This window comes from Triturus cristatus, chromosome 4_1, assembly GCF_964204655.1.
Source record: "Triturus cristatus chromosome 4_1, aTriCri1.1, whole genome shotgun sequence".
Taxonomy (NCBI): domain Eukaryota; kingdom Metazoa; phylum Chordata; class Amphibia; order Caudata; family Salamandridae; genus Triturus; species Triturus cristatus.
In genome coordinates this window covers 407,596,708-407,612,317 of record NC_140585.1, presented here as the reverse complement: position 1 = coordinate 407,612,317, position 15,610 = coordinate 407,596,708, and the positions used below count along the sequence as shown (strand labels likewise).

General features: G+C 43.6%; 1 protein-coding gene across 7 annotated transcripts in view; it reads right to left on the bottom strand.

The window, feature by feature from the left end:
• The window catches only part of CNOT2 (CCR4-NOT transcription complex subunit 2), a 449,944-nt gene extending 441,788 nt beyond the window's left edge, over positions 1-8,156 (bottom strand). For 2 of the 7 annotated variants that reach the window (XM_085652518.1, XM_085652519.1), the window contains exon 1: positions 7,892-8,156. In XM_085652518.1, coding sequence (XP_085508644.1) covers positions 7,892-7,896 — 5 coding nt within the window. In that variant the 5' untranslated portion in view covers positions 7,897-8,156. The remainder of the gene's footprint in view (positions 1-7,891) is intronic. The other 5 variants (XM_085652515.1, XM_085652521.1, XM_085652514.1 and 2 more) reach the window with 4 other exon arrangements.
• Positions 8,157-15,610: the final 7,454 nt, after the last annotated feature.

Genomic DNA, 15,610 nt, shown 5'->3' with positions numbered 1-15,610 from the left:
CTTTCACCCAAAGTGAAAAAATTAATTAATTTAGAAAAGTTCTGTAGCGTGGCCGCTAAAGTGAAAGCGACCTGCACTATTAATGAAATAAACAAATAAGAGCAGCAGCTAATGTGAAAGCGGACCGCACCTAAACTAAATAATTAAATAAGCACGCCCGCTATTGTTAAAGTGGACCGCGCTGTAATTTAAATATATACATTAGTAAAAGTGTGCTGCGATGTCATAGGTGGAATAGGGGAAGATCATTAAAGAAAATAAGGCTCACCAACTTATAAAGCAGACTGTGTAACAACACAAGTAAAAAGTTCAGCCATTATGGAAGGTTACAAATGCAGACAAGCCAGTACGAAGGAGGGACTATTAAGCCTATTCACAAATGAAAAGTAACAATTTCGCAAGGACAGTAACAGGAGCCAATTAAAAAGATGGGTGGGACATAGGTGCCACTTCTATGCCATACCTCAATACAGAATGCCTCGCAGAGCAGCACATGCGCTGCCCAGGCTGGACCTAAAACCTTGGCATTTTGCTCGGACTCAAGTTCCTATATGTGAGGACTAGCGCCGGGGCACTCCTTGGAGCATCTGTGCGCTTTATAAATATAGGTTCATCCCTTCAGTGGAGGAAATAACTAATCTGGAATTAAAGGCTTGGTCCTAGAGCTATCGCTAATCACAGGTTATAGAGACTGGAAATAGGTCGTCCAAATAGAATATCTGTTTATGGAATCTACTTTTTATTTTCAGTAGCAGATGCTCAGAAGAGTCCTGAACCAAAGGCATATATTTCTCACTTGCTCACCAACAAGTTTTAGATCTGCTCCTTTAGTTTGCATTGAAGACTTTTATTGCTGATTTGCTCATGCATACAACATGAGGTGCAGCAGTACAAGAATATATGAAAATATACATCAATTGGAAGATAGAGAGGGAAAACGAACTGGGAAAACACGATTATTGCACCCCACAATTCACGTGGTTAGATTGGAGCTGACTGAAGTTTAGAATGTGGAGTCCTTGTAGGGAGCACACTATTCAACAGCCAAGCTCGCATTTGTTTCACACATCTAGGAAAAGAGAGGCCACATCACTGCGGATGTGGTTGAAAGGAGACTAAGAGGTTCTATATAAAATAGAGGCTTAGGGTGCCAACAGCAACTGACAAATCTTGCTTTTTGTTCCTTAAGTTTTATCAACCCTTCGCTGTCAAAAACTGCAGGAACATTGAAACTGCGCTGCATGGAAGGGCCCACTTGAGGTGGTGAAGGAGGTGCGCTGATGCAGAGTTTTCTCCTGGTCCTGTTTGGCCTTCACTAGCAGCTCATGTGATTTATAGCAGTTTGAGCTTTGCACCGGTGGCTCGGCTAAACTGGCAGTCGAGGTGTGTGGCATGTATGAGTGGGTTAAGTGGGTCATGGGTGCAATGCAGGCCCCTGCAGCCCCCGAGCACAGAGGTGCCTCCACGCTTCAGGAGTCCTACCCTCATACGCCACTGGGGTAGATGACGGGCCTCCAAGCTTTTGTGTAATTAGAGCCAATTATGCTCAGTGAATATCACTGTGCAACACTATTAGTGTTGTGAAAGTGATCACATCAGACAAGGGGTGCGTGCTCAGCCTGTCGAGGAGCTGTGCCAGGCCAAAGGAGACCCGCGCAGCAGCGAGGATACCCAGGAGTGGGAGGTGAGCTTTCTCTGGCAGCGGGAAGCGCACACCCTTGTAAGACGCCGTGCATAGGCACATGACCTGTATGCATGCACCTCTCCTGTCTCCCTTCGTACGAAGAACCGACGACAATAGGTCTCGCCAAGGCGAGCAGGGCATGTGCTGCGTCGCTAGGCGAGACCTGAAAAGGGGACGGAACATACTTGTTAATGACAAATATTAAGGATGGCTGCTAGGTATAAACAAGCCTTCCAATATTCGTCCTTAGGGTTGGAGCACACCGGGGACCGGTGATTTGTATAAATTAGAATAAAACGAAAAGAGGAAAGCTGGAAGGCCTAGAGATAGTAGCAGCTGCTGCCGGTTATCATGCCGCCTATCACGTCGGGATTTTTCTGATTCTTCTATATTTATGTGTGATGTCGTCTTTTCGAGGGACTATATCCCTATTTTCGATATTCGCCTCTTCTGTAGGGCTTCATTTACACCTTCAACATTGAAGACCTCTTCCTTTTGTATTTTACGCGTCAACTTGAATATCAAGCAATCTGCTTCATGTATGCATGCCTTACTGAAGGATTTATATATATCAATTGACTAAAGATTCAGAAACTGGGGTCTCGTTCCTTGTATGAGCGGCAATATATATACGGTACATTTTACTGGAATTTTTGAGTCGTGTACGCATCTGGGTCTGACTATTTGGCAACCTTGCTTGACTCAGCCCTGAAGAAGCTCCTGCGGCAAAAGGAACGAAACACGTTGGCTGTTTGCAGTCTCTTAAATGATCTTAAGAATAAAAGAAGAATATTTGTGGAATATATTTGTTAATTGGGACTTAATTCTGGGTGCACCTTCCTTTGTGCGAAATTTCAATGAGATATAAGTATGTCATACCCAAAAAAACACGTGGCAAGTATAGGTCAAGTAAAATTTATAGAAAAGAGGGGACCATATAAAGCTTCTGTCTGAAATGTAAAAGATACAAGAAATACTGAGATAGTGATACTAATTTGCATATTGTGTCATTTTCCAACGTGGTGGGCATAGGAAAGATAAAGTCCAAAAAGAATACCAAAAAAGTGTGCTCAATGGCAACTCATGAGAAGCCAGATCTGAGTTACCGATAGCATATATTCTGGCTAGAGTAGAAGGGGCAGTAATGTTGCTATACTGGTTACCTGTGTAAAGTTGTCAATAGGTGACAAAAACTAAGTGAGTTCAAAAGTTACAGAGTGACGAGTAACACAAATATAAAATAAGGGTGAACAAACGTGGCAATCAAACTGGAAAAATTAGTCTGTTTATAAGTGCAGTATCTGGGAAACAGATTTAGTGGGAAACAGTATCACTAATGTAAATGAGCTTAACACTCAAAGCATAAATAAGTGTCCCCGAACAACTAAAGTACATTTAGACATAATCTGCAGTGTGTAAAGACTACAGGAAACACAACAGTCAATGTTTCCTAAAAGACTAAAGGACGTGTGCGGTGTGTCAATTGCAACGTGGTACACAACCAGAATTTATGCCTCTGATTAGGCAAAGATCTAATTGCGTAAACGTACATAAGCAGAACTCCTAGTGGGAACACGCTGTATAACACATACATAGCGGGACATCATGCCAGCATTCTATTAATTAAAGATCCTATGCAGCGTCTCAGTTGTGAACGCAGAACCCAACCAGATTATATGGCTCAGGTTAGACTGAACGATCCAGTATCGAGTAGGTACAGGGGCGTGATTCAGTCGTGTGACCAAGCCATCATTTAAAAATGTACAAAATAACGCAAGAGTTAGCTTGGAACTCATGTATACACCGAAGTCCTACCTGACGGAGTGTTGCTCTCTGGCATCTCAGCAAGGAAAGACACCACAGAATGGGTGTCTATTTACGTGGCACTCCATAACTAAACAGCAATGAGGGACTGATAATATATAAAGTGCCATAGGCCACATAGCGCCCATTTTGAAGTTATGAAGGGTCCCTAAAACGGCATATATGATGACATACATTATGGTAATATGTAGAACGTACCACCCAAGTAAATGGCAGCAATGGACACACTACATAAGAAGTAAAATTAATTAAATCTGGACAAAGAAAACAAGTGAGTAGATGTATAGCACGGTGATCGAGACCGGTAAGGCAGTGGGTAAAAAGCAAGAAGAAAGTTTAAAAAAGAGATAAGTGCACGGTCCTCGTGACTAGTGGGGCAATAAGTCAGAAAAAGACAAGAGTATATAACAAAGTTAGCATGACATCAACGTGGCAAACTTGATTGTCCTGTCGGTCTTGTGAGTACAGGCACCAGTTCAAATGGGGTCCATAAACGATGTAAGGTAATCATGCCCAAGTTGGAGCTGTGCTTAAGGTGCTTAAGAAAATAAAAGGTAGAGTCAAGTGAATAGTAAAGATTCCCCATCTATTTCCCAGCGGGTCATGGGGCGCAAAACATTGTGTGTTTTAGCTGTCAATATGTGACAAGTACTAATGATTGATGAAAAACAATACACACAAACATTTTTGCAGCATTATACAAGACATAGGTCATTTGTTATTGACAAGACACATGTCTTCAATCAAAATAAACATACATGTCATGATGTAATCATAAATTGGTAAAATTCTTAATAAATTACATTCAGGAAATATAGGCAGAGAAGATATGTATGGAGACCGTATATTAATGGAAAAAACGTATTCAGATAAGGTTTTCCATGAGCTTAAGTTACTCAACACATTTTGCGATTAAATCATTTCTTAACCCCTTACCGTGCCGTGCGGAAGGTTCGTTGCGCGGGCGGGCCGTGACGGAGCGGTTCCGTCATGGGCACAGCGCGACCGACGCGCATGACGGAACCGCTCCGTCACACGCATCGAAGGGGTGAATAGCAACAAAAGGAATTCAAATTGTCCTGTTAGACCAGTATCATCATATATCGGTGCATGTAACGCATAAAGAAGTTCCTGCAGAAACGCGTATAAGAGAGAAGATATGCAAAGACTGCATAATGATCAAAAGGTCAGTCAGATGGTGTTTCATTCGAGCCTATGATGCTCAAAAGTATAAGTACATATGCAGAGTACCACGTCACGTTCACTTTGTTTACTGTGCAGTATCATTATTAAGTGAGAATGAGAAATAAACTGAGTTCTTTGTCTATTTGTAATAACCTCACAGCCTTGAAAAAGTCACTGAGTGGCGAAACAAGTCGGCTGTTGTCCAGTACCAAAAGATGAATGTATGAATGTAAATGTACAGAAGATCACAAAATCATCGATATCTTTAATACAAGTTTTGTTCAACACAATTCCTTTGTGTTTGGACCGTATGACATTTTTAGACTAATACCAGAGGGCTATGGTTTGCTTCTATTGAAATTTGTAAACATTAGATCATTTGGTCAACCATGAGCTGACACCATTGGTAGTAGGGTATGGGATACCAATAAAGCGCCATCCCAAATATCTATGACATCATTGTACTGTTCCCACATAAATGATATGTTGTAACGAGCTGAAATTGTTAAACTACTACTACCTCTTGTCTTTATTGTTAGGTGTTCTGACTGACTGTCTTCAGTGTTCTATGCTCCTAGGGTCTATAATTGGTTCCAAAGTATGTTCTTTGTTACAAATTATCAGTACCTTAATCCTTTCTCTAAAACGACATACAATGAACTGATCACTGATGAATTGGTCAGAAGCCACAGGAAGCAGGACATGTCCCTTAACAATACAAAAAGCTTTAAATTGATTCACGGACGTGCTGATAAAAAGCAAAGAACATGTTGCACTTTATCATGACATGATTCTTCCACGAGACGACACTTAACTACCTTTATGGCTTCGTTAAAATCATTAACACCAACAAATCCAGTGACCATAAGAAAACAAACATACATGCTCAACTCCACACGAATGAATAAGTGCTTTCAACATTGCTGGATTGTTGTGCTCAATGGCAGTGTGTAAAAGAGAAAGAAACCATAAATGGGTATTAAAAAATCTCACGGACAATGAGGTGCTATAGAACAGTAACATTTCTATAGGTGCACCGCCCCACGTTTTTAATACTTGCTACCTCTCCAACCGAATAAAGTTTGTTTGGGATGGAGAGCCTAGCAATTTTAACTCACTTCACTTTTTTGTTTATCATTTATGATCACTACTGCTGACACCGGTTTTTCTACCTCCAGGTGGAGGTAAGCAGTTTGTCAAAAAAGTCCCGATGATGATGCTTTCACGTTCCAGTAGAAGCGGAGAACCAAGATAAACTGCTCTACCACTCCTGTGAATGAGGGTTTTTAAAGTTGGTTACCACACCTGACCCTGGTATTACAGGTGCGAGTGATACATTCCCCCATTATTTACATTAGACAGGAAGCCAAATCGATCACAGCTTCTTCCTCCTCCTATGATTATTTGATATTAAAAATATTTTTTTTAAAATAAACACAAGCAACAAAGTAAGCAGACTCACCAATGGCTTTCACTATACGGCAGAACAACCAACGAGAGAAAGCATTGGTGAAATCTAGCTTGCAATTTACATCACAAGAGACCTCCAGCATAAAAATGGGAGCTGCAGCGTGGGAATATACAGACATGCAATGGTTTGGGGTAAGAATGCTGTCAGCAGGACAGAAAAGCATGAGGCAGCTTAAGTTTCCACCCATGACATCAACACAACACAGAAGACTTACTATTCTTAGCAAGCTAGAATGATCAGGGGCTTCAGTTCACAGTGTACCAAGAGAAACACACTTAAGTCACTTCTCGTTAGATCACAGACAGCCCCCAAGAGGTGAGGAATTTCAGGAGGCTTCTTGTCAAAATGGTGCATTTCAAAGATGCATGCCAAAGCTGCCTATGACGACAAGCTGATTTCCACCCCCATGTTACCACCTACCGCGGAAGAATATCACGAATCCACCTCATAAATGTGTTTAAATAGGAGTGTCATGGCTACCCACCACTTTGCAGGTTACAATCTTAAGAAAAGGTGTAGAGTCAATTCTAGTCGACTGTAAGTAAGTTTCAGAAGTAAAGGAACCCACATCTTAAAATTCCCGAGCAACCAACAATCTGCGGGACTCCAGATACAAGTGAAAACTCAAATCTTCTCAACACTCAGATTACAATACAAGGATGATTAGGGTAGGCAACATACAGGAAGGACACTCATCAAAACAAACACAGGCAGTGAGGATGCGCAAGGTGAAAATAAAAACGAGCTGACACATTTATACAATGGTACACATTGTCTTTCTGATCTAAATTACTGTTTCTATTGAGGAGTGTACCTAACGTAATAATCGTTCGTTAAATCAACTGAGGCCAGCACTAGTGACGGATAAATGCTCCATTACACTTAACTTTGCACTATGAAGAACACTAGATGCATTTCTAATCCATGAAGATTGATTTTTACTAATCTTACAGATAAACATTACACTTCACGTCCTTACCATTTGCGATCGAACTCCAATCAGTTTGCTAAGTATCTCCAGCATAGTGTCAGGTTGTTTTACTATGCGAGGTTTCGACTTTACCACCAAAACAATTATTCACAAAGCAGTATCCTCGCTTTAAGACTAGCAACAATGTATGTTGCTTTATTTATGGCTAAGTGACAATAAAACATGGGTTCAAACACTGTCAAGCTTCCTTGGCAACCCACGTTATGTTTAGGTCCACCCAACACAGTAAGATTACATTCGTAGAAACAAACGTTAGTGTAGTATTTTTGAATTTGAAATAGTCTTAACTATTTTGTTTTACATGTCAACTGTTGCGAGATTAAAAATAAATATTTCGATTGACAAACCGATTCTTCGGCAGCTAAGGCTAACATAGACAGACTCTGGTTTGTCTCAGCCTCGGCTTTTCTTTCGACTTTTGTGGTTTGCCAACCAGAAGTATTCCTGGACACCCACTGGAAAGGGAGCTTTGGGTTATTTTGGCCATCCTAGGGCCAGGTGTGAGTCGATACCCAGAGGCCTTAGCTGATCCCGGGCCTCTACATCCAGCTCCCCGCCCCCTCTTAAGGCAGAGACAAAAGCCTCTGCCACGGAAACTGTAAGCTGTAGGAGATCTTTGTGTGGCCTGTGTTACAGCCCAGGGCCGCAAGACTTCCCAAACAGTCTGTGCTCGCTACCTTGACCCCAGAAGGCCGATCCCGAGCGCAGATTCGGGAAAAAAGTGGCAATAACTCACCGCATGAAGCTCCTCTTCCCGCAGATCCAAGATGGCTGAGCGCGGAGCAGGGAGAATGCTGGGTGCACTTTCCCCTTTGACCCCGTCAGGCGGTAACCTCTTTGGTGGCTGCCGATTATCTGCGGCTCTAGGGGTTCCCAGTACGGACGTCGGAATGAAACGGACGGCCTGTGTATTAGTGGAAGACGCGGGGTATCCCGTATATCTCTGTCACCCAGCCATCCCTGACACCTACTGCACTGCGCATGCGCACCCGGCTGATCGTGGACCCGAGTCAGAACTTAAAAACAAGCCCAATGCATCTTAAAAAGTAGCCCAAAACAAGCGCATATCCTACCAAAGGAAACACAAGGCATGCCAGAATCCACAAAACCACGAAAAAAGATACAAAATTGAGGATAAATAACGACGAAAACAAGTTGGTGCCATGAAACTTAGAAAACTACATATAAGTCCCACTAAAATGTTTTTTAATGTTTTTGCATCTGTTCCTAAAATAAGTCGTGTTTCTAAACTTAAGCTTTTGATGAGTCATATTTGAGTAATTGAATATGTTTTTATTTAAAGAGACAACAAACTAAAAAAGCCATGTTTTAGAATTGGTTTCGCAAATAATTATAATCTTGTAAAAGGGAATAACCCCATTCGAAGATGGCCACTACGTTGTTCAGTCTGTTTTTGTGCATCTTTTTGCCGAAGCCCAATAATAAACAGCGCTTGAAAGGGTTGAGGCTATTGCCCCCCTCCGCCCCCCCTTATTTACGCTCCGCCAATGATTGTCTTGGACTGTCCAAGTCTGTATATTGATTGGCCCAGACAGACAGCTGCAGACTCAATAGCCAGCCGAAGATGAGATATGGGCTTTACGCGAAGCCTCAACAATCCACCTTTTGAGTAGCTAAACAAGCACAACAATTCCTTAGGCGTTTGGAAAAATGACACTGGACAAAAAAAACACAGAATGTTGCTTACAATAAGTGAATTAATCGTGCATATGCCCACGACCCATTTATCTATATCAACATTTGGGCGCAGCTTAGAGGGATATTTTGCAAAATTTGATTTGGGAGAATGTTTTAAGTGGGAGAAAGCTAAAGAAATATTTGTTCCCAATCGGAAGTCACCTGCTAAAATTGTGAACAGTGGCTAAGATGATGATTAAAAGTCAACTTGTTTATTCCTGTCTTCTTGTGGCTTTTGATTGCTTACGCCTCTTCTTTGCATGTGTGAAATTCATTTGACCGCAGTATTCCTGTGTGTATTGTTGCATGGCACTTTGATGCTTTATCACAAGCAGAAAAGCGGTCCTATCCTAATATTGTAAGTTCTATTTTTGTTTGCCTTAGGATTGTGCCATTTTGTGTTTATATTGAAGATATAAAAGTTACAAGTACTGTTGCAGGGATTCTGCTCATGCACAGAACTATGCGCAGGAAACCAGGACCTCAGTGAATTGTGGTGTACCAAAAAACTCACCTTAGTACCCAGCACCCCTATCCGACTAGCATCAGTGTCTCATTCGTTCTCCGTACTACAGCAAAGCTACCAATGATTAGACAACCCAGAAGAAGCGACTAAGGTTACTCTCAGGAATGGTGGGAATCAAGAACACCTTTTCGTTGTTATTCTCATATCAGTCCACAAGGTGAGTAATCAGAGACACAGAAAAGTTTAAAATGTTTATTTTTAACTACGTGCTCTAAGATGCAGTATTTTGGCTAACATAAGCAAACAAATGATTAGAAATAAAACCATCAGCATTGTTACAATTCCATAAAACACAAAGGGAGAAATCATATTATAACGATAGTGGAAACAGGTCCTATAATACCTTGTGTACCACCCTCCCCTGTCTATAAGTTAGTTTTATAATAATAATAGAAGGTCTCTAGGTTTGAATGGGGAACCCCATACCTCCAAGATCAGCTTAGGTGAATCACATCACAGGATCAGCACTGCTCTCTGTGTCTGGAAAGGTTTTCTCCAAGAGTGCCAGCATCATGCATGCAATGCAATATTAAAGGCATCCGAGTTTCAGATATTTGCCGCAGTGTGCTTCTTGTGTCTAGAGCGTGGGACGATCAACCTGAATTCAACAACATACATTGTTTTTTGACCTTGACGGTTTCTGCACATAGTGTTCAGACTAAGGTCGCGGTGTAAGACTAGGGATGTGAAAAACAGACCGTTCTCATGTGAAGGAAAAGCAAGTATGCTGTGAAGGTCCTAAGGCTACTTCATTCAAAATCTAAACACATTTATATAAATGAAAGTAGTGACACTAGGGATAGAAAAATACAAAATTATTTATTACAATATATTTTTTTATAGACATTTTTTTACATATAGGTCACAGAACCAAGGCTGTAATACATTCTAACTATAATCATTCATCCGTACACTCATACTTCGTACTCTGATTATTATTGTTATATGTATGATAGAATGTCAGCATCCTGAATTCATTAGATGTCTTACGCATATAAATGAATGATTAGGACACTAAATCTCATGGATTTCTATAATTGAAGGGTGGTTTCCAAGATGTCTCAACGCGCGTTTCGGCAGTGAACTGCCTTCCTCAGGAGAGCCACCTCCAATATACTTCTTCGAAATCAAAGATGACCAAAGATCTAACCAGGTTAGGCACTAAAATCACTGGTTGGCATGTCTTGAACATACTGTCCCCTACAGTGTGCACAATGCGATGATAAATACTCGAGGCAGGTCCCAAAGGTGTGTTAACCTTCAGGGATATGGGTATTGATCATATCTCTTGAGTAGATCCAAGAAACAAATATATAGGAGGACTGCTGATCCCTACGACCGCAGGAATATAGAAAGATTTAAAAACAAGATGAATCTCGTAATAAGTGTGAATGGTGCACCGGATATGCGGTGATTTAAAAACGATGATGTAATCGTGTACTACAAACGATGAAGTCCAAGAGCAGACGTCCAAGCTTCTCCACTCCTGTAGCCCATCAAAGCGGATCTGCCAAGCAGTTTTACTTATAATAACAGCTACCTGTAGTGTCGTGTGCAAGAGCAGCAAAGTGACAAGATGGCGTTAACATCTAAAGCGCTTATGCTAACATAGCAATGTGTGCAGGTAAAACCCTGTCTTTACTACAGTACCTGAATGTAATGGAAAAGGAAAGTCAGGACAAAATTTTCACATCTGACAATGGACAACTTGACAAGTCAAGTTGCAGTGTCTGAATTTTCTCTATATGAACTCCAGCCACCTCGCTTCCATAAGGAAAAAACGTATTACCGTGCCTTCCCCGGAGCTGCACCAAGAATCTGGAACTTGCTGCCGTCCTCCATCAGAAGAATACCTTCTCTGTCAATCTTTAAAAAGAAGCTAAAACCTTCCCAATGAGCAAATTCCTCCCATAATTCTCTTTCATCGCGCACACCGCTCTGCGGCATTGCTTTTGTTCTTTTGCAAATTTCTTGTCTGCTTGGTTGCTCCTATTCTTTGTACTGATTTATTACTACTTCAAATGTAATTGCTGGTTCACTCTGCATATTGCTGACATGTTGCCCCTCATATGTAATTGCTGGATTTCTCTGCATTTTGCTGACATGTTGCATATCTGATTATTGTATTTACCCTGGTTATGTCCTAATGTAGTCACTTCCTTCTATCCCTATCCATGTTTATTGCCTATGTTAAACTGTATACAACGTGTTATCCCTGTAAAGCGCTCTATTCCCCAATAAGAAGAGACAAGGGAATGAGCCTTCTCTGACTCCCCTACCCAAAATGATAACTCACTCAAAAGAGAAGGACTAGAAATAACAAAATAGTGCCCTCCTAGGATGGAGGGGGGAAATGAGTTATATAATTGTGAAACCCTCCCTCGAGATGGCTAGACAACTTAATAAAAGACGTAAGAGGAAAGAAGAAAAGACATTGCTTTTCTTAATACTGCCCTCACACACTTTGCAGTGTCATGCTTCATCATAGGGCCGCATCAAACGTCCAGGCGCAGACCAACGCACTGGACGGAGCGTGATTTTTTGAGTATGAAGATGAGTGGTGAGGGAAGAAAAGAAAGGGAAAAGAAATGAAAACAGAAGAAAAAGTATTCCCTCAAGAAGGGACCAAAAAGTGCAGATAGATATAGTTAAAACTATCTAAGGGGATAATCACAATATGCCTTTATTTATGTGTCCCCTTGATAGGATTAACATTTTAAGAGATGGGATACTTAGGGGAGGTAAACGCCCCTATATCCCTACTGCAAAACCAACATGTTTCAGACTGTGTGCGTGCCCAACCGGGTCACAATGGCCTTCGTCAAGGTAATAATCCCTTATCCATTATGATCTTCGCGTCGGTGGACCGATGTGCGGAAACTGAAAGTTGTGGTGCTTTGGAGTAAGTGTGACTACAAGCCCACATTCCCACCAAGGTCCCGGGTTCAGAAAATTTCTTGTGAACTCTTAAAAAGGATTCCTCTCTAGGAATATTGGAGAGTGAGGTTTTGGAGATTCTTCACCTTGCAACTGAGGTAAACACCCTAGTAGGGGCAAAGATCATAAAGGATAAGGGATCATTACCCTGATGAAGGCCATTGTGACTGTAGTGACCTGAGTAAAGGGCACTAGGACCCTGCACTCGCCCAAAGGGAGGGGACAGAGACCGGACACCACTTCCGGTCAGGGAGTGGGGCAGGCAGTTCTGGACATGAGGGCAGAGGGACCAGACGTGCATGTGGGCACGGTGCCAATACAAGAATAAAGAATGATATAGCCACCTACCTGTCTCGGTGAGGATCATTTGTAGAACACTACAGCTAGCGTCGAAAGGTGGGATCTAGAACAACCACTCAAAGCGACAAGAAGTGTGCCTCGCCCACGACGTCCACATGGAGCCAGGAGCCCACCCTGGTCCGCTGACTGACGTGACGACATCGGGTGTACGCCCACACGAGTTTGTATAAAACGAGTATACTGTATATAGAAAGTTATACAAAAGACCACACAATACAAATCCAACATATACACAATGGGTAATATTGTTTCCGGTGGGTTGGGTGATCCTAATCCCCAACCACTGCTCCTAACCAACAGTTCCGCTGACTTTTAACCATTCTCAACAGGTTAGGTACATCGTATCACTAGAATCGCACACGTTGCAAAATAAAAGCAATACTGCCCTACTTAACGATGGGTTCCTGTACCATGCCACAGCGAAACAATGCAATGCGTAGCGTCACGATAATGTACTGAGTCAACACAAGATAATGCAACCCGGATCGCTACCAGCATGCCTTGTTCAAGGAAGAAATACAGCAATGCGTCACGCTGCAACTACGTACAGTGCGATAGGAACACAATGCAATGCGTATCACCACCAGCATTGCCCTGTGCAAGAAAAGAATAAGGCAATGTGTCCCAGTGCAATTTAGTACAGTGCAGTAAATAAGCAATGCAGTGCGCCACGCTATGATCCTGTATCCTGCAAGAGAAACATAACATAGTGCGTGGTGCACTAACTCCTGAGTTCGTTAAGCACCACTAGTGTCAGATGTTGTCCAATAGTTCGATAGTTCGTTAGCAGAAAATATGCAAAGTGTTATACGACTGTTTTCAGAAGTTGTGCGACCGGTTGCCCCAGAAACGGATCAACGATGATACCCAAGGTCCATTCCGGGCCCTGGCCCCTGTACTGCTCCGTCCGGGACCAGCAGGGACCGAGATCTGGGCCAAAGCAACAGGCGCACACAGCTGCCAGCAGCGAGAGGCTGAAAGAGTGTCCCTCCGAGCCCACACCCTGCCCCAGGCGATGATCCACTTTACCTGGAGGGGGGGCGCAACCCCACTCTCCTCTCCTGCAGCAGCGGATTGGCCTCACTCCAGAACCTTGTCACCACGGGCAAGGCTCGCTCGGGCCAGTAGTTCAGCTCCTGCGGGGATGCCAGTCCGGGCCGCCAACATTCAGCACAAACTCCTTCCACGAAGCCTTCCACACAACGCTGGTGCCACCCCACGTTGCCTTCGAGGGCCCGATCACTTGGCCCTCCTCTCCAGCACTGTTAGGACTTCTTCGCTCCACGGTGCTCACCGCTCCCCGGTACTCCTCACCAGCACCTCTGGTGGCACCTTTGACACGCACATCCGGCGCGTCTGAGACTCACTCCACCTCCGGCCTCCGATGACCAGGCGCACCTCACTATGCCTCGGCTGGCACCTTGACACGCACCCTGCGCATCCGAGTCTCGCTCCGTCTCCTGGTGCACACGATCTTCAGGCACTCTCCTCTAGCGCCACAACTGCAGCTCCACACGCACCCTGCATGCTGGAGACCCACCTCGTTTCTTGGTGTACACGATGACCCAGGCGCTCTCCACTAACGCCCTGGTCACACCACGACACACACAGTGCGCGTCTGAGTCTCACCTCTCCTCCTGGTGCACATGAGGTACCAGGCGCTCTCCACTAAACACCCTGGCTGCACCACCACACGCCAACCAGCGTGTCGGAGACTCACTCCTTCTTAGTGCCCACGATGTCCCGGCGCTCTTCAGTAGCACCTTGTTAACGCTGGAGAAGATACTGACGATGGCCCGAGCAGAAGCAAGAGCAACGACACACGCCAAACAGATGGAGCAGGGTAAAGATAGAAGGGCGGGACAAGCGAACCACATACTGAGATGCAGCAAGAAAAAAGACAGCACACCACCACTGCCAACGAAAGGACAAGAAAGAACATGCTACCAGTGCGGCCTTGACTTCCCACACGTTGGTGCATGCCCAGCAGTGGGCCAGAAATGCAGAAAGTGCAACAGAGACAATCACTTTGCGAGTGCCTGCATGAGTAGACAGTTTAAAAGTGAACGAGGAAGACCGGCAAGACCCCGAGCAGGAATGAGCAGGCATGTCAGGCACATGGAGACGGCAAATCGCAGCTCCTCAGATGAATCCGTAGGAACAGTCGCGTCAGAAAGGATGGAACAACTGTATCTGATGTCAGATGCATCCATGGAAGAACGTAGGCCAGAGCACATCAACACTGTGGAGAAGCGTCAAATAAAGAAAACAGCAACTGTGGAGATTGAAGTAGGATGCCACAGCACACGTTTCGTGCTTGATAGTAGGGCCACGTGCAACATCATGTGCACCTCGGAATACGAGAAGATGAAGACAAGAACACCACTATCACCATCACCCGTCGATATTTCCACCTGGGGCTCGAAGAAGCCGGTGGAAAACATGGGAATATTCACAGTTGCACTGACGTACAAAGATAGGTCATGCAAAGAAGAGATACATGTGCTGCGGGGAGACATCCCAGCACCATGCCTGCTGAGCAATGTCACGGCACAGGTAATGGGCCTCCTAGCAATGACATACCACATGTCAGAGAAAGGGAACATTCTACAAGAACATCCAGCCATACTAAAAGGCCTAGGAAAACTAAAAGGGAAACAAATAACACTGCACATCAACAAGGCAGTCAGACCTGTGGCGCAGCATCACAGACGAGTGCCCATACATCTACAACCTCAGGTTGAAGAAGAAATACAGAGTTTGCTGGCACAAGACATCATTGAGCCTGCGGAAGGACCGACTCCCTGGGTGTCTCCAATAGTGGCGGTTCCAAAAAAGAACACCTCAAATATTCGCATATGCGAGGATACCAAACACAGCCATTGAAAGAGAACGACTCCCTGGGCCACACCTCAACGACATGATAAGCTGTCT